The 20661-nt window shown below is 39.5% G+C and overlaps 1 protein-coding gene across 2 annotated transcripts in view; it reads right to left on the minus strand.

The window, feature by feature from the left end:
- PARL (presenilin associated rhomboid like) overlaps nt 1-20661 on the minus strand; it is a 51270-nt gene that overhangs the window by 28482 nt on the left and 2127 nt on the right. For both annotated transcript variants that reach the window (XM_030329387.1, XM_030329388.1), the window contains exons 2-4: nt 9510-9705; nt 8880-9020; nt 6238-6286 (exon numbers count right to left, since the gene is read on the minus strand). In XM_030329387.1, the coding sequence (XP_030185247.1) occupies nt 6238-6286; nt 8880-9020; nt 9510-9705 (386 nt within the window). The remainder of the gene's footprint in view (nt 1-6237; nt 6287-8879; nt 9021-9509; nt 9706-20661) is intronic.

Here is a 20661-nt window from a genome sequence, read left to right on the forward strand (position 1 = left end):
CTTTTCCTAAAAAAGGACCCACTATCCCACTTGGGGTTCAGTAGCTAAGTACAGGATCCCCTCTGCTGATGAGGTGGGCCAGCTCACCACTCCACAGCTTCTCTATCTGAAGGAAGCTAAACCTGGCCAGTCCAGACACTGACTCGTATATACAACCATGACAACCAAAGAACTGAGCTCAAGTGGCCCCTACCTCAGGTTCCCTAGGAACCAGGACTATAGGCACAGGGATCATCCTGTTGGCTTCACACAGTGACTACAATTTCTCTTCCTGGGCAGTATGGACAAAACTAGTTAAGGACTGGTCCCACAGCTTTCTAGAGTCAAAAGAAAATCCAGAAAGACCACCCATCTTCAATCCTCCTGCCGGGAGACAAATAGAAACTGATAGGGGTAGATGAAAAGAATAGGGCAAATCCACAATAAGGGAGACAAAGACCTTTACAAACTAACCACAAAAGGGGTTATTTCTCTGCACCCTCCCTGCAGATGAGAATATGTAACCTCCTCTGTGAGCAACTTTTAGAAATAAAGGACTTATTTAAACTCTGTATGTTAATGGAGGATGTTTACATTGGTATACAACTTCAAGACAACTTTGACAATACGTAAAATTTTAAACATAAATACTCTTTGACCCAGCAAATCTATTTCCAGTAACTCATCCTAAAAATGAACTTGCAAAAGAGTACAAATATCTCTATATAAGGATATTCACTGCAGTGAATATAGAAGACTATAACCTATTAAAAATCCATTAATAAAAGACTTGCTACATAATATTCATTTCCATGAGTTACTACAATGTTATTAAAAAAGAACATTCTGAGCCCAAGGTGCTGGTAATTTCCATGTCTTGATCGGGTGCTAATTACATGGATGTACTCAGTTTGTGAAAATTAGTTGTACATCTGAAATGTGCATGTTTTTCTATGCACATTATACCTCAATAAAATATAAAGAAGCAATAGACCTACTTGTATTGATACAATGTCCTTTAAAATATCAAGGGGAAAAAAAAAAAGGTGCAGAGAAGTATAAATGCCTATTTAGAAATAGATGCTTGGGGCACCTGGGAGACTCAGTCGGTTAAGCGTCTGACTTCGGCTCAGGTCATCTCACGGTTTGTGGATCCGAGCTCCGCGTTGGGCTCTGTGCTGACAGCTCAGAGCCTGGAGCCTGCTTTAGATTCTATGTCTCTCTCTCTCTGACTCTCCCCCACTTGTGCTCTACCTCTCAAAAATGAATGTTAAAAAGAAAAAAATTTAAAAAAAATAGATGCTTTAATAGAACATACAAGTTTAACTAAAAAGGAGTGGTTGTTGGGGCGCCTGGGTGGCGCAGTCGGTTAAGCGTCCGACTTCAGCCAGGTCACGATCTCGCGGTCCTGGAGTTCGAGCCCCGCGTCGGGCTCTGGGCTGATGGCTCAGAGCCTGGAGCCTGTTTCGGATTCTGTGTCTCCCTCTCTCTGACCCTCCCCCGTTCATGCTCTGTCTCTCTCTGTCCCAAAAAATAAATAAATGTTGAAAAAAAATTTAAAAAAAAAAAAATAAAAAAAAAATAAAATAAAATAAAATAAAAAGGAGTGGTTGTTATGGGGACAGAAACTGCATCACTGGAAGTCTACAGTGAGAAAGACTTATTTTTCACTTTATATATTCTTTACCACTATTTTAATCTGTTTACATGCACACTTATTCATTTTACAATGGCAAAGACTAATCTAAGTAGCCAAAAAAGGGCTCCCTTTTATCCCAGCCATCCTATGCCAGCCTGCCATTTCGGGACAATTTGCTGCAATTTGGGCTGTCAATAAACACCCAAATACCTGGGATGGGAGTAGACAGTGTGATTCACCAGAAAGGTAATTTAGTGATGATCTGCTACAGTTGAAAGTGAAAAGACGTAATCAAAAGTCTATTATTTAAACTAAGAAGGGAGTGTGTTCCCCATCTCCAGCTAAAACTGTGTGGTATCAGACAAGTTATTTAACCTCTCTGAGCCTCAGTTACCCATTCTGAACAATAAGGACACCACTAACAGGGCTCTTTCAATGAAGACTAATAATAAGGATAACAGTATGTATGTAAAGTACCTATCCTAGTACTTGAAGCCTAACTGGCACTCAACCATTAGTTTTTTCTTTACCCTATAAAAATAACTTGTCTGAAGACTGAGAAACCACGAGTTTCAGGAAAAACAGTGACAAATTAAAAGGTTAAGATTAACTAGAAGACCAAGTAAACACTGCCTTATGAACAACTTCAGGAACAGGGAAGCAGACCTTAGTCTAGGAAGTATAGCTCAAAATCTTTGAAAGGTCTAAGGGGAAAGAAAATTGAAACTAAAAAATAAAGTAATCCTGGTAGAAGCAGAAAGCAAAGGAAAAACAGACTTTAGGGGCACCTGGGTAGCTCAGTAGGTTAAGTGTCTGAATTTGGCTCAGGTCATGATCTCATGGCTCATGAGTTTAAGTCGCACATCAGGCTCTCTACCATCAGCACAGAGCCTGCTTAGGATCCTCTGTCTCCCTTTATACTCTGCCCCTCTCCTGCTTGTGCGCACACACGCTCTCTCTCTCTCTCTCAAAAATAAACAAGTGTTAAAAAAAAAAAAAAATAGACTCTAGAAGTTGGGGCAGAAGGGTCAAGGCCCTAGGGTAGCAGTGCCTAAACTTTGGGGCTGACAATAGATATGGACGGGCCACTGTTTTCTCCAGTCTTCTCTTCCCATCCTCCTCCTTCCTGTCTCCTCCTTCATCAGATACAATAATTTGGTAGGTTCTTCTCTCTCAGCTTTACCAAATAGTAAAGTAAGCATTCTGCTGGGTTAACAGGAAAACCCGGCAAGTGTCTGAAAGCTAGAAAGTAGAGGAAATCCTCTCCTTAGAGGTTGCCTAGGGACTTCAAGTACAGGTTTAAAAGCCTTGCAGATCAACGCAACAGAACAGGAGAAGAGCTTAAGTGTAAAAGCATCAGGCACAAGTCTAACCTGAAGAATGCTATCTGATGCACCTACAAATACCAAGTGAACATATAAAAACTGTTCAAAGAAATGTGAAGTTTGGGGAGAGATTTCTGTGTAGTAATTAAGATTAATACCAAAAATTAAAAAAAAAATCCCCAAAATAACCAAACAGGGAGGAAAAACAAGGAGCAAGACCAGTTCTCTAGCACACTTGAAAAAGGGATTCCCAGGGACAGGTTGAGATTGAGTCAAAACCAGGGATTCCAAACTGGACATCATCAACTCTAAGGCAGGGAGGTTTTTCACCTCATCACTGGACTCTACCTTAACAATAAATTACAGGGATCCTTTATGATTTGTTCTTATCTAAACCTAGGAACCAAAGAGATATGGGTAAATCTGAGATACCCCTTGCTATCTCAAGCTCGGGAACCAAACATCTCCTATGCCTCAACTATGTGCCTGAACTTCCTATATCCAAAATCTTGCCATCCAAATTCAGGAGCTCATTAGATCCAGACAGCAAGGAGTCCTTATGTGAAATGTTCAATGTAACAATCAGACATCCTTAACCTACCAGAGCTTTCATGTTGCCACTACCCAGGAGTGAATACTACAAAGCAAAGAAACACACTGGTCTCAAAGAGCTTTGAAAGGACTTTTCAAGTTCTTTCAAAATGCAAAAAGGAAAACAAAACAACAACAGAAAACACGTGCTATCCAAGAAAGAGAGTGGTACAGAGTCCATCTGTCACCCCACAAATCAATCCTCAAATAAAATCAGGAGCTAAGCCAACCTCATTTAGGATCAGCCCAAAGGAAGCAACTGGGAGAGCTAAGCAAGGAAGCTGGATGAATGGACACTTCTGAAGAGACAAGACGTAACTGTAATCGTGAGAATAGCACATAAACATGAGACTCTTAGTATATAGTTAACTTATTAAACATTACTAACAAATGTTGTATAGCTAGACTCACTGCTACCAAAATAATTATTTCCTACAACAGAAGTCTGAGGTGACACTGAATGGATCAAAGAGCATTTCCTCAGCTTTTAAAGTCACTTAGATAACTTCACAATAAGGATTTGGCATGACTGCTCATGTTTATGTGGTTCAAAATACTTTACATACAAGCTGCTAGTTAGATTAAAAACATCTGTCTCTTCCTACTGCTACATCCTATGTGCCAAATAAATGATTAGACTAAAAGAAAAGAAAAAAGCTAGGGGAAATTCTGATTTTCAGTTATCTCCAAATACCAATTTCTTTGAATACGCTATGTACTGGCATGAGAAATATTTTATTTTTTAATGTTTATTTTGAGAGAGCACATGCGCGAGCAGGGGATGGGCAGAGAAAAGGGGAGAGAGAATTCCAAGCAGGCTCCACACTGTCAGCACACAGCCCAACATGGGCTCAATGAACCGCTAGATCACAACCTGAGCCAGAACCAAGAGTCAGATGCTTAACCAACTGAGCAACCAGGCAGGCACCCCTGGCATGAGAAATATTTTAAATTCTGACCCCAAGTTTCTTCAAATATTTAATGGCATAAAATCTGAAAATGTCAAAGGAAATCAAAACTTTGCTATCCCAAGGAAATACTGTTAATTTTGGTTACTTTCAGAGAACAAGCAAACAAACCAAAACTCTCCTGTTAATCCCAATGGAAAGAGATGTGCTAGTATAGAGCTATCTTGAAAGGTATCATATTTATTAAACCTCACTGACTAATCAATTCTACAGTATGGCAATATACTTTTGAAAAATCTCAATCCTTTGATTCAAGAGTCCATTTAACATTCATTCACTTAACAGATTTTCATCAAGTGCCCTTACTGTGTGTGCAAGACATGTGCTAGTTGCTACAAAAAGTGAAAAAAAAAAAAAATCTCACCGTTGTCCTTTAGGATGCTGCATGCACAATTACTAAGGCAGGCTGTGTTATAAATGATTAAAAAGTGCAATGAGTTCAAAAAAATGAAAGCACTTCTGTTACCAGCAAGACTCCCTGAACTCAGGAAACTCCCAGAAGCTTCTGCCTAATGGTCACTTTCATCTTTTAGATACTAATGAACTGCTGTAACAGGAGAAGAAACATGTGAGGGGAAGCCTGTACAGACAAATCACAAAGTGCCTTCTCAATATTCATCTCAAGCCCTGATGAAAGGAGCCTGCTTGCCCCTGTCAGAGAGTCATGGCTTCGGAAATTATTCCCCATGGTCTCCTTATTTGTACAAATAAGGATAACCTTGTGAGGCAACTCCACCTGTGTAGTCGGTCTATAGCTCAGCAAGGAGCAGACCCACTTCAGTCCAGTAACATTTCCTATGAGAAGAAATGTCTGAAGCATAAGCTTAAAAACCAGTTCAGGTTCCAACAAGGAGACAGAAAAAGTAAACCTTCCAGGCAGAGGAAAGAGTCGAAAGGAAGAAAATAAGCACCTTTTCTCCACTTAGGTAGGTAAAAAAATTAGGAGTACCATTAAGACTAACTGTATTTGAGAAAAAGCAGTATTTTGCTATTTTTCTAGGAAGATTTTTTTTTCCTATCTGTACAATTGTTAAACTTTCAAATCCATTTCCCCAAATTTCTCAAGTAACTAAGTCCATAAAATATTGTGTAAGTGTTAACTTTGAAAAGTCAGCTTTGTCTGTCATAAAAATTTACAAAGAACAAAAATTAAATTATCATGGTGACATGCATGGCATGCTTATATTTATTCAAAGAGGATTTTATAAACAGCATGGTAAAGAGAAAATCAGCTTCAGAATGAGACAGACCTGGGTTTTGCAACTTAGCTCTACTACTTACTAGCAGTGTGACCTTTGGAAAAGTTCCTTCTCTGAAAGCCATTCCTTATTGGTAAAAAGGGAGATAACTACCCAGTAAACAACCCTGTGAGGTAGGGAGAGAATGTGTATAAAGCATTCTGCATAAAGAAGGTGCTTAATCAATATCCCCTTTAATTTCTTTAATAGGGAAGTAATAAATACAACCTATTACACAAGCTAGGATTCTACAACAAAGATAGATTATTTGATCAGTGTCATACTACGTCAAAATTAGAAAGCAATTGACCCACAGCATCATGTATACCATTATGCCACACTACTTGTTATACTATTACATTAGCCTGAAGGTACAGAGACTCTGTCTTCTAAACCACTGGTGAGCAGAGTACAAAAGCCATTGACTGTGACATACTGTACCTTTTGGTTTGATTTCTCTTCCCTTGAATGGCTAAAACGTGTAAGCTAACACAAACCTGTCACAGTCCGCTGGCCATCACTTAGGTTATTCCACCACTTGTTAATCTAAAACAGAAGGAAAATTGCCTATCACCATATGGTAAATACTTTCGGGCTAGGAAAATGAAAAGCCAGGGAGAAAAAGCTTTGTGCATAAAAAGATTCCTCATGTGTAAAAATACCCATAAACAGGGACGCCTGGGTGGCTCAGTCGGTTAAGAGTCAACTTCAGCTCAGGTCACGATCTCATAGTTCCTGAGTTCGAGCCCCATGTCAGGCTCTATGCTGACAGCTCAGAGTCTGGAGCCAGGAGCCTGCTTCGGATTCTGTGTCTCCCTCTCTCTCCCCCATCCCTGCTTGCACTGTCTCTGTCTCTCAAAAATGAATAAACGTTAAGAAACTATTTTAAACTTACCAATAAACAGACATAATAAATATGTGGCAAAACAGAAAAGCAGGTGCTTTATAGCTAGCTTACATTCTCTACAGAGCGACTGTCTAGCTCTGGGACATCAGACAAATTACTCCTAAACTTGTTATCTGACATATGAAATGCAGACAGTAAATAGACAAGTGGCAGTACCGTTGTGAGAAATATCAATAACATAAAGCACCTAGCACGCTATCAGATGTAGATAGGTATCAAATTTAAGTGATTATTCACCAAGGTCCAATCTAGTTTTAGAATCCTAACCAAGAATATTTTCTAAAATTACCTTTTAAGGTATGATAATTTGAGGTTTAGAAAAAAAGACACACATCAAAATAAGCCTAGGATTTGCTTTACAGTAATCAGTGGTGGGGAGAGAAGGGAAACAAAGTTGGCCTTGTGTCAATAATCACTGAAGAGGGATGACAGGGGTTCATTATATTTTTATTATATCTGTTTGAAATTTTTCCATGACGAAAGTTTTAAAGTAAAAAATATATCTTTTTTAAGTTTATTTATTTGAGAGAGAGAGAGAAAAAAAAAAACAAACCCACGCACAGAGAGGGGCAGAGATGGAGAGAGTCCCAAACAGGTTCCGTGCTATCAGCACAGAACCCAACATGGGGCTCGATCTCACCAACCATGAGATCATGATTGACCTGAGCTGAGATCAAGAATTGGATGCTTCATCAACTGAGCCATCCAGGTGCCCCTAAAAAACAAATTCTAACTATGAAGTTGAACCATACTTTGTACAGAAAGAAATCCAACGTTAAAAAAAAAAAAAAAAGTTACAGATCAGTATGTATATTGATCCATATACAATGATTCCATTTTTGTATTTATAATTCAATTGTGTATGAGCTTTCAGACCTTACTCCCTACAATATACAGTGGTGTGGCAGGGGTTCCCAGGGCTTTTGCTCCCCATGTTATATTTATGTATCGTTTTAATTTTCTTAAATGGGCATGGATTTTATATTTTATAACCTATCATTTGTTTACCTAGTATAAACAAATCCATCTTTGGAAAAGATTATGTATATTGCTTATGTCACTTTTCACCAGTCTAAAGAACCAACTGGGCCATCAAAACTTTATAATACAGCCATGTGCTGGAAACCCATAGCATCCTAAGGAATCCAAGATTATGGAACAGGTCAGTGTTATTACCTCCTCAAACATATTGTACTGAATAAATCACTGTTAACTATTGTAGCTTTCACCTGCAAATATTACACCCACTGTCCTTCTGACACCAGCCTCTCTAAAACAGGTACGGCTCATGCTACTTGCATGTCTATGGGGAAACGAAGAATGAATACTTCTTTGTCCTTTGAAGAACGCTGAATTATCATTAGGAGAAAATTAAGCAAACATCAACTTTCTCTCCCAAGTAGAGAGGCATGTGTCACACACAAAAAAACCAAAAGTGCTTGAAAACCAAATGAACCTGGATCCACATATTAACTTAAGGCCTCAGTGCTCAATAAGTATTGCCAAATGACATAAACATTTTATTTGAAAGGCAATATTTGTAAAACAAAAAAAACAGTTAAGAAATTGAAAGAGGGTCACCAACTTACATGTGAAATAATGAAAAGTTCTAAAAGCTCTATATTTGTACCCTTTTCTTGCATCCTCATGCCCTGAGCAGTTAGAAATACTCCACAGAGGGTATTTATCAAAGGTATGTAAACATGTCACCGAGCTTTTTAAAATCCACATAATAGGGGTGCCTGGCTGGTTTGGTCAGTGGAGCATATGACTCTTGATCTCAGGGCTGTAAGTATGAGCCCCACACTGGGTGTAGAGATTACTTAAAAATAAAATCCACATAATATTTCTATACCTGAAGCATAAATGTTTTGAAAAACTGCCTATGATTCTAATATGGACTCTAAAATAATCCAGCAAGGGGATACAAAACAGTAGCCCTTCAACTTTAGTAGGGCTGAGAGAGACACCACAACATTAATTTTTAGCAACTTGATTTTTGATACATGGGGGTAGAGGTACAAACTTCCTGGAACACTGTCAAGTACAATATTGCCAGACATACAAAGCATAAGTAAATACTCACCACAATGAAATGACTCTAAAGAAGAATATTAAATTCACTAACTACATATTTGCTGATCTAAAGGTCGTCAGTCACTAAAAAGACTTCACAAATAACCAGACTTCAAAATTTATGATCAACTAGAAGAAAGCCATGTTTATCTTTACCTCCTTTCTGAAGTCTCCTTCCTTCTGTGGTCTTATGCTATCCAACCAATCAGCTTTTATACCATCAAAATAACTCTGGACCCTGGATTTCAGTGATTCATATTGCCAAATGGCAGCTGATCCAAATGCACAGCCTGTAAACTACATAAAATTAATATATCACAAAATAAATTCAAAAGAGAAATAGATCTACACATAGTTCCAAGGACAATATTTCATTTTCATTGCTTCTTACAAAGCAACAGAAGGAACAGGAACATCTGGCACAGTAAAACCTATTAGGTGAAAAGAATATTTAACTGTTCCCACATTTTATTAACTCCACAGTACCCTGGAGCCTGTTTACAGCCAGAAATTTTCAAATAAAATTCAAAGTATCAACTTAGTATCACATGAAAAGTTACCCCAAATAAGAGGCCCATAAGTTTCTTCTCCAGGGCTTACATAAATGAACCAGATTCTAATAGTAATTATTAAATTCACATTCTCCTGTAATCATTCATGACCCCAGATACCCAGATCCTTTAAATCCCCCTCCACTTGCCTTTAAGATAGACCAAATAGGACAAACAGTACTTCAACACTACACCAGCAGCAAGTTAGGTGACTCCTAGTGACATGAGCACTTACCCCAACAGTGAAAAACAAGGGCTTTATAAGGGTCCTTACAGGATAGGGAGAAGGATAAAAGACTGTTTCTTCTACAGGAGGAATCAAAGCACTTCTCTTGTATGTTTCACCAGTTGTTCCAGTGTCTGATCTTCTAGGTTCAACCTTCCTGGGTGCTTTTCTGAATCCACATTTTTGCTGAATAAAAAAGTTAAACCTTTAAGGGGAAAATAAGAGATTACTAAGAGCACTGTCTTGGAAACATCAACCTCTATGAGCCTCACCCCTGGCCTGCCATCAACATCTTAGTTCATTCTCACTCTGTAGCTCCAAAGAAGCCAAGATGCCTACTCCCAGGTAGAATTCTAAGTCAAAACACTGAACTGTGCCTTTCTAGAAAAATATAGCAACTTTATTATTTTTTTTTAATGTTTTTATTTATTTTTGAAGGAGAGAGAGAGGGACAGAGCATGAACGGGGGAAGAACAGAGAGAGAGGGAGACACAGAATCCGAAGCAGCCTCCAGACTCCAAGCTGTCAGCACAGAGCCTGAAATAGGGTCTGAACTCATGAACTGTGAGATCATGACCTGAACCGAAGTCGGACGCTCAACCAACTGAGCCACCCAGGCTCACCCAGGTTTTGTTGTTTTAAGTCCTCATAGCTTGACCTCAAAATATTTGACACTATCGATGATACTTACCAGCTCTGCCTAGTTCCCGTAAGACTGCACTCCCTATTCTTCAAATTCACTTTCCTCATGGTTCCTCTTTTTTCCTATCCCTTAGTGACAGATATTCTCAAAAGCTCCAATAGTTCCTCTACACACTCTCCATTCAACCGATACAAATTCATGAAGAGTTTTTTTTTTCTTTTGTAAAACTCTAACTTCTCCTAAGTAGACAATGTAGAATCCCCTTTCTGTTTGTTCCCATTGTACTCTAAACATACCATCTTTCCAGACTCAAAGCTCCTTGAAAGCAGAAATCTGAAAGGCCTTCCAAAACTTTGAAGAATAAATGTATTTCTGTGGCCTGGATGACTTGTAAGTAAATGATTCAAATATATTTCTTTAGTCTTAACTTCCATCTTCTATATTGTATTTCCAACCATATACTGAATATTTCCATTTGGATATGCTCCCAATTACTTTAAAACCAATGTATTAAAAGAAAACTCTGCCTCTATAAACAGCTCCATTTTCTGACATCCTCAATCTTTTTCTTTTTATTTTTTAATTTACATCCAAGTTAGTGCAACATGTAGTGCAATGATTTCAAGAGTAGATTCCTAATGCCCCTTACCCATTTAGACCATCCCCGTACCCACAGCCCCCTCCAGCAACCCTCAGTTTGTTCTCTATATTTAAGTCTGTTTTGTCCCCCTCCCTGTTTTTATATTATTTTTGCTTCCCTTCCCTTATGTTCACCTGTTTTGTATCTTAAATTTCTCATATGAGTGAAGTCATATGATATTTGTCTTTCTCTAATTTCGCTTAGCATAATACTCTCTAGTTCCATCCACGTAGTTGCAAATGGCTGACATCCTCAATCTTTTGGAGAGACCACAGTTCTTTCAATCACTGAGGTTAAAAAATCTAGATGTCATTTTGGAGTTCTCTCTCTCCTTTACTCTTTCCATCCAATGAAAAACAAACTCTGTCAAATAAAAATATTTTTTTCATTCTTAGTCCCTCACCTCATGCCTGGATTACAGCAACAGCTTACTTAACTCCAAACATTTTATCTTAACATACTGTTTTTTCTCCTACCACTTTTTCTCAAACATTCAACAGTTCCTCAAATGCCTCTTCAGAGGGCCAAAAATCTCTCCCCAATTCCAATACAACTCCTTAGTTCATCCCTTCTGACTTGGAATACTCTACTATTTTCTAACAGGTCTCATTGCTTCTAATATTGTCCCACTCCAATTCATCCTCCACATTTTATTAAGCACAAATGTAATGTCATTCTCCTGCTCTAAACCCCACAATAATTTTCCATTCTTCCATCAAACTCAGCAGGGCTACTCCTCTGTCTGGTACCTCCCTTTGGTACCTTTATCTCCTCCTCCAGGAAGCCCAGAGTGGGGGTCTCCTTTGGACTCCTAGAGTCCCAAAGCAACCTGTATAGACTCTTTTACTTACATCAACTATTGCCTCTACCACAACTGGACAATTCTGTATTCACTGTACCTCTATCACTAAGCCCAGTCCCTAACAAAGGTCAATAATTATATTAGAAGGAGGTCAAGAATGATTGTTAGTTCTATTAAGAATAACTGAAAGGAAGATGGTAGTATTCACCAAGACAAGGGAAATCAGAAGCACTAATATAGGAAACTGGAAGATAAAACATGAAAAATTCCATGTTGGGCAGTGTTCAAAATGCTTGTGGTCATGGCAGCTCTATTCTAATAGCCAAAGAACTGGAACTTCAATTTCCATCAAAAGGGGAAAGGATAAACTGTGGAATATTCATACAATGCAGTACTACTCAACACAAAACTACTGATCACACATTATGGATCAATCTCAGGAACACTGTTGAGCAAAACAATGTTTATCTTTCAGTGATGGTTCCATAGGTGTATACATTTGCCACAATCCATGGGCCATACACTTAACACTTACACACATCAAGTATTGTTAGCATTGTAGGATACCTAGATGGTGTCTAGTAGGCATCTGGAAACAAACGAAACTCAGAAAAATGGCATAGTGACTATTATTACTATTACTTGCCTAGTATGCTCTTTCAAAATTCTGAGTCCACTCCACAAATCAACTTCTCAGAAGTCACATAGTGAGGGTGGGCAATAGTGATAAAGTAATTTACCTCCAAATCTTTTTTTTTTTTTTAATTTTTTTTTTCAACGTTTATTTATTTTTGGGACACAGAGAGACAGAGCATGAACGGGGGAGGGGCAGAGAGGGAGACACAGAATCGGAAACAGGCTCCAGGCTCTGAGCCATCAGCCCAGAGCCTGACGCGGGGCTCGAACTCACGGACCGCGAGATCGTGACCTGGCTGAAGTCGGACGCTTAACCGACTGCGCCACCCAGGCGCCCCTACCTCCAAATCTTTAATAACTCATAACTTATACTTCTAAATAAGTGCTATTCTTTTCAAGGAAATCTATTTTGAAAAGTGATGAACTTATTCAAACAAAGCCAATGTTGCCCTGACTGGCTCTGAACTTCCTTCAGAGCCCTGTTACCAGAATTATGAATATCCTTTAGCAAATACTGTTAAATAGCTAATCCCAAATCTATGTCTAGTTCTTTTTCTCTTGCCTTTTTCTGCAGAGACTAAGATAAGTAACTTCACTTTTCCAGCATCTTTTATGGCAGAAGGTGGCCATATTACAGAATTCTGACAAAATGAGAGACAACAGTTTTTTAGGGGTTCCCCAGAGTGACTCAGTCGGTTAAGCATCTGACTCTTGGTTTCAGCTCAGGTTATGATCTCACAGTTTGTGGGTTGGAGCCCCATGTCAGGCTCTGTGCTGCTGGCATGGAGACTGCTTGGGATTCTCTCTCTCCCTTTCTGTCTGCCCCTCCCCAGCTCACACTCTCCCTCTTCCAATAATAAATAAATACACTTAAAAAACAAAAAAAGAATTTTTTAGGTACCTCTTGGGAAGATTTTGCTTATCTGATAAAAATTGGCATATCACCAAGGTCACACCCCTCGCCCCTTCTGTTTGCCTTGAATGGGGATGTAAATGCCTAGATTTGGGGCAGTCATCTTTTTTTTAATGTTTATTTTTGAGAGGAGAGACAGAGCGTGAGTAGGGAAGGGACAGAGAAAGAGGGAGACACAGAATCCAAAGCAGGCTCCAGGCTCTGAGCTGTCTGCACAGAGTCCGATGTGAACTGTGAAATCATGACCTCAGCCGGAAGTCTGGTGCTTAACTGACTGAGCCACCCAGCTGCTCCGGGGCAGTCATCTTGAATGCCAAGAGATTCAAATACTGACATTTTTGACCCACTGAGCAGACAGTAGCCACTTACCTCCATCTACTTAAACTACTCCCCTCATTTATGTTTTTATTTTATTTTTGAGAGAGAGAGAGAGACACACACACACACAGAGTGTGAGTGGGGGAGGGGCAGAGAGAGAGAGGGAGACACAGAATGTGAAGTAGGTTCCAGGCTTCAAGCTGTCAGCACAGGGCCTGACACAGGGCTCAAACTCACGAACCATGAGATCATGACCTGAGTTGAAGTCGGATGCTTAACCAACTGAGCTACCCAGGCGCCCCAAACTACCCCCCTCATTTAAACAATAAATTTACTTACAGTCAAATGTATTCATGACAACACCTTTAAAGTGGCAAATACTGGGGCACCTGGGTGGCTCAGTTTGGTTAGCGTCCGACCTCAGCCCAGGTCATGATCTCATGGTTTGGGCCCCACGTCAGGCTCTGTGCTGACAGCTCAGAGCCCGGATCCTGCTTCGGATTCTGTGTTCCCTCTCTCTCTGCCCCGCTCCTGCTCATGCTCTCTTTCTCTTTCTCAAAATAATAAAAACACTAAAAATATTTTTAGGTGGCAAATGTTAACACTCTACGATTGAATTTTTAAATTATTTTTTAATGTTTATGTTAGAGAGAGACAGAGAGAGAGAGAGAGAACTGGGGGAGAGGCAAAGAGAGAGGGAGACAAAGAATCTGAAGCACGCTCCCAGCTGTTAGCACAGAGCCTGACTTGGGACGGGAACTCACGAACTGTGAGATAATAACCTGAGCCAAAGTCAGACACTTAACCAACTGAGCAACCCAGGTGCCTCTGGATTTAATTTTTATTAAACAATTCAAAGCAACACAGAGCTAGGTTAATAAATAAAGTAACATCACCACTTTGGGCCAAAAAACAAAAATGTGACATAAAGTAACAGGAATATCTTCCCTTTAAAGACCACAAGTTGTAACCCAGTGTTGTTTTCTGGCATTACTTTTTTTTCTTATTAGACCAAGAAAGATGAAGAATGAGACTTCTTTGTATCTCTAATGGTATGATAGAAGAAACGTACTCAATCAGATCTAATGAAAGATTACTTCCACAGCTTATCGACTTATTTCAAATTCTGAAGTGCAATGTTTGAAAAGGAACACAAACACACCAGGTCGGGAATCTAAACTTGAAGCAAACTCAGACCTTTTGCTGAGAATAATATTCACCTTAGAAATAAGTATGAGGCCAAGGACACCAAGAATATGTGACACAAGTTGGCTCCAGGGTTAAATTCAGATGCAGAGTACATATATTAAAAATACACACATGGCACAAAAACAGACACTCAGATCAATGGAACAGAATAGGCAACCCAGAAATGGACCCAGAAACATATGGCCAACTAATCTTTGACAAAGCAGGAAAGAATAGCCAATGGAATAAAGACAGTCTCTTCAGCAAATAGTGCTGAGAAAACTGGACAGCGACTTGCAGAAAAATGAACCTGGACTACTTTCTTACACCATACACAGATACAAACTCAAAATGGATGAAAGACCTAAATGTAAGACAGAAAGCCACCAAACCTCGAGGAGAAAGCAGGTAGAAACCTCTTTGACCTGGGCTGCAGCAACTTCTTACTCAACACATCTCTGGAGGCAAAGGAAACCAAAGCAAAAATGAACTATCGTGACTTCTTCAAAATAAAAAACTTCTGCACAGCGAAGGAAACAATCAGCAAAACTAAAAGGCAACCAACGGAATGGGAGAAGGTATTTGCAAACGACATATCAGATAAAGGGTTAGTATCCAAGATCTGTAGAGAACTTATCAAACTCAACTCCCAAAAAACAAATAATCCAGTGAAGAAATGGGCAGAAGACATGAATACACACTTCTCTAAAGAAGACATCCAGATGGCCAATCGACACATGAAAAAATACTCAACATCACTCATCAGGGAAATACAAAATCACAATGAGATACCACCTCACACCTGTCAGAATGGCTAACATTAACAACTCAGGCAACAATAGAGGTTGACAAGGATGTGGAGAGAGAAGATCTCTTTTGCACAGCTGGTGGGAATGCACACTGGTGCAGTCATTCTGGAAAAGTATGGAGGTTCCTCAAAAAATTACAAATAGCACTACCCTCCACCCAGCAATTGCACTACTAGATATTTATCCAAGGGATACAGGTATGCTGTTTCGAAGGGACCCATGAACCCCAATTTTATAGCAGTGCTATCAACAGTAGCCAAAGAATGGAAAGAGCCCAAATGTCCACCAATGGATAAATGGATAAAGAAGATGTGTGTGTATACACACATACACACAATGGAGTATTACTTGGCAGTCAAAAAGAATGAAATCTTGCTATTTGCAACTACGTGGATGGAACTAGAGGGTATTATGCTAAGCAAAATTAGTCAGAGAAAGACAAATATCATATGACTTCACTCATATGAGGACTTTAAGATACAAAACAGATGAACATAAGGGAAGGGAAGCAAAAATAATACAAAAACAGGGAGGGGGACAAAACCATAAGAGACTCTTAAACATGAAGAACTAACAGAGGGTTGCTGGAGGGGTTGAGGGCAGGGGGATAGGCTAAATGAGTAAGGGGCTTAAGGAATCTACTCCTGAAATCATTGTTGCACCATGTGCCAACTTGGATGTAAATTATAAAAAATAAATTATGGAAGGTAAAAAAAATAAATATATGTATCTTGAAGGTGAAACCAAAAAACAAACAAACAAAAACAAAAAAAAACAAAAAAACACACACACACAGAGGCTCCTGGCTGGCTCAGTCAGTGGAGCATGCAACTCAGGTTGTGAGTTTGAGCCTGACAACGAGTGTAGATTAAAAAAAAAAAAAAAAAAAAAAAAAAAAAAAATGTGTGTATGTGTGTGTATATGTACACACACACATAAAGAACATATTATTGGGAATTACAGTTAGACATACAGATCTTGTTGGACAGAATTAAGTACAATGTATTGGTTCACTGAACATCTATTCCTATTACCCAGCACATATTCATACACCACAGGGGCTGGAAACCTAAAAACTGTGTTTCCCAGGTATCCTTTCAGTCGGGTTCCAGATGTCCTTTTGATTAGTGTTATACCTATTCAATACCTGAAGTCAAAACTGAATAAGAAGGCAAGACATAAGGCATCAATTTGCAAGCGAAAATAATGGTAAAGGCAGCATAGTTCTTACTTAGGTCAGCAGATCCTGATTTGGCAGCAGCTTCCCCAGTTTTCTCGTTTATTGTTACATAACAAACCACCCCAAAACTTAACTGTCCTGAAACCATAATTATTTCTCAAGACTTTCTAAGTTAGCTGCCCTCAGGAGGGCAGTCCTTCTGGTCTCACCTATGGTCACTTACACAACCCGTCCTTTGAGCGCTCAACTGGAGCTGGGCAGTCTAATATGGCCTCACTCCCACACCTGGGGCCTGTATGGGCTATCGGCTGGCCATCTCTCACCAAATGGTCTCTCAGTAATCAAGCTAGTGGGGGCTTCTGTCATGGCAGTTGGGAGTGTTCTAAGAGGGAAAAGGTGAAAGCTGCAGGGCCTCTCAAGGCTCAGACTCTGGACCTTGTACATTATTTCTGCCACAAGCTACTGGTCAGAACAAATCACAAGACCAACCCAGCTTCAGGAAATAGAGAAATAGATAAGAGAAATGGATGACAGGAGCTGTGAATTACTGCTGCCATGTTTTTTAATCTACCATCAGTTGCGGCAGAGGCAGTGATGACTGAAAGCTTAGTCTCAGAAAAGTAATTCTCAATCCCGGCTCCTGAAGAGCAGAACATGCCACCATGGAATAAGGACTGTTTTGAGCTGAGTGCAACTGAGAAGCAGATATAAGAAAAACTCTGCCCTGCCCCCATGTGCCTAAAAGTAGGATATAAATTTGTAAAGGTGTACCCACTATCCTCTACCAGGAAAAATAGAATCATGAGACAACTCTAGACCCTTATGTGCCCAGAGAAGGCACCAGAAAAATCTACTAACAGTCTTATATCCATTAGCTCCCTCATATATTGCTTGCCCACAGTTTGCTGTCCTAAAAACTCAAAAGTCCTTGTCCTTTGTCTTCTCATTTCTCTAAAACTTTGTTGTTTTTCAAATGCTATATAAACCCAGATTCTAACTTTGTGTTATTCATCAGGGAGTACCCCCACGTGTATGTCCAATGCACATGTTCACAAGCTTGTTTTTCTCTTGCAAATCCATCTTTTGTCAGTCTATACAGGGCCCTAGCCAATGAGCGTAAGATTGGTACAGGGAAAACAGCTTTTCTTTCCCTATACTACACATAAGAATTGCCTAGTGAGCTCTTAAAAATACTGAACTATGGGGGTGCCTGGGTGGCTCAGTCAGTTAAGCATCTGACTTCAGCTCAGGTCACGATCCCATGGTTTGTGAGTTCAAACCATGCATTGGGCTGTCAGCTCAGAGCCCCATTCGGATCCTGTCTCCCTTTTTGCTTCCCCCCTCACACACAAAAGTGCATACTCTCTTTCTGTCTCGAAAATATTTAAAAAAAATACTGTACCATGGCTCCACTTCATACCAATTCGTCTCCAGAGGTGGCATGAAGGCATCACTAAAGAGCTACCCAGCTGATTCTCATGTGCAGCCAGGGTTGGGATTTACCACAGGTTTGGGAAAAACTTCAGTATACATACAAATCACCTGGGGATCTTGTTAATATCAAATTCCAAATCAGTAAGCCTGGGGTGAGGAAAATAGCAGATTCTGCATTTCTAAACAAGCTTGCAAAAGGCCAAACTTTGGCCTGTAGGGTGGATTTGGCCCTCCAGCTAAGTTTTAAATTTTTAAAGATTTTTTTTAAAGTTTACTTATTTAGAGAGAGAGAGGGTGGGGGGAAGGGCACATGAGCGTGAAGGTAGGGGAAGAAAGGGAGAGAGAGAATCCCAAGCAAGACCCTCAGCTGTCAGTCCAGAGCCTGAGGTGAGGCCCTATGAACCATGAGATTATGACCTGAGCCGAAATCAAGAGTCTGACACTTAACAGAATGAGCCACTCAGGTGGCCCAAAGAGTTATTTAAAGGAAAAGAAAGAGTATGTGACAGAGACTATATGTGGCCTGGTCATTTTCTATCTGGCCTTTCACAAAATAATTTTGCCACCACGGTCCGAGATGCCTAAGCATGGTTCACAAACCACTTTCAATAGCAAGGAGCTAGAACCTAACCCCCCCCCCCCCTAACAATATTTCTACTTCAATTAGAATGATTATGTACAGGGGCATCTGGATGGCTCAGTCAGTTAAACATCCGACTTCAGCTCAGGTCATGATCTCACGGTCTGTGGGTTTGAGCCCCGCATCAGGCTCTCTGCTATCAGTGCAGAGCCTGCCTGGGAAATTTCTCTCTCCCTCTCTGCCCTTCCCCCATTCGCACATTCTGTCTCAAAATAAACTTAAAAAAAGGTTATGTATAGGTTAATCCTATTTAAATAGGACTAACAAAAATTCAGATTTGTAACAAAGAATTTAAACACAAAAATTTAACTAGGGCTGACAGTAGTGAGCATTCCTCACTGACCCCCAGCATCCATGCCCTTTTTCCCTCTCGTAACAGTGTCCTGGAATTTCTAGCCATTTGGTTGGGGGAGGCACCCAAGCTCCGGACTAGCTTAAGCTAACCTACACACCCCACTCTCTGCCAATTTCAAAGGATTCAAGGATGGGCATGTATCTCAAATCAGGCCAAGCTGGTCCAGTGAAATTCAATTTCAAGACTTTGAATACTGGAGAAATTTTTCTGCTGGATGTGAACCTAAAAGTATATAGTCCCAAGAGCTGTTAACAGTCATTTTGAGATATGAGAATGAGACAGCATGCTGAGAGAATAAAGCTAACACTTAGGAAGCAGAGCCAAGCCATAAAGAAAAATAGAATCCTGGTGGCAATCTGAAACACCAAATCTTGTTTCACCAGTCCTGCTTCTGGACTTTTTTAACTGCAAAAACCAATAAATTCCCCTAATCACTGAGATTGGTTAGAATACGGTTTTCTGTTAGTACTTTTTTTTTTTTTTTTACAAAAATGCTTTTAGATGGAGTACTTCACACATTATACGACAAGGTACACTTGTCCTTAGGGGGAGTTTTGTGTTAAATTTCTTAAAATGCAACAAGAAGGAAAAGCATGATAAATGTCTCCAATTGCAAATGTTAGAGATATTTACAAGCTTAGGTTCTTTAGCGCTACCCATTCACATCGGTGCAAAAGATGGAAAAGATGACTTAATAAATCACTTACCTTAAGTAAATTCGGAAAACATAAACATGATAAAATGGATGGTGTGAGGGGAGAGCGGAATGGGAGGAGAGGGATATTAGAAGCATATACCATCCCATAAAGACATGCCTGCCATTTAGCTCTGCTGTTTTGGTCCTTCCGCCAATAACCAGTAATTTGTGAAAGCAGTCTAATGCACTCAAAGTGGGAAGATCTCATGAATACCTGAGTCACTACTGGTCATATAATTGTTATAGTTCAATTTTTTAACATGATCCCATAACTTTTAAATAGAAAAAAGTATTATCTATGTATTAGTTGGCATAATGATGAACTGTCTTGTGAGTTGTTTTAACAGTGCAACTTGGATATAAGTACAAGTCGGCACTAATGTCTATGTTATTTAAGATTTTCGTGGATAAATTGAGTAGAAATGGCCTAATGTTCAAATGGAGATAGCATGTGTCCAAGGATACACACAATAAAGTCATTCTACTTAAAAATAAATGTTTTTAGGGGAGAGGGGATTTTGACATAAACACTTGCATGACCAAATTATTTTCTTAAAACCTATCCTGAGTTAACAGATGGTAAATTAAACAGGGAAAATAACTGAACAACCAACTATTCTCTTAGATACTTCCATACAAATGAAATCATGCAGGCTTCTTTCAACACTAAACCATTTCTCAGAAGTGCTGCCAGAAATTTGAAAATGGTAAAGCTTCTGAAGAGCCTGATATTTTTTCCTTTTTCTGTAAAGGAACAGAGACTAAATATTTTAGTTGAAGAAACATCTGTCACATATTATTTTGCTTTGCAACCCTTTAAAAATGTAGAAACCATTTTTAGCTGGTGGACTGCCTTAGACCTGCCAGTTTACAGAACTTCTATATCACTACCTGTAGTGCAAATTC

This window comes from Lynx canadensis, chromosome C2, assembly GCF_007474595.2.
Source record: "Lynx canadensis isolate LIC74 chromosome C2, mLynCan4.pri.v2, whole genome shotgun sequence".
Taxonomy (NCBI): domain Eukaryota; kingdom Metazoa; phylum Chordata; class Mammalia; order Carnivora; family Felidae; genus Lynx; species Lynx canadensis.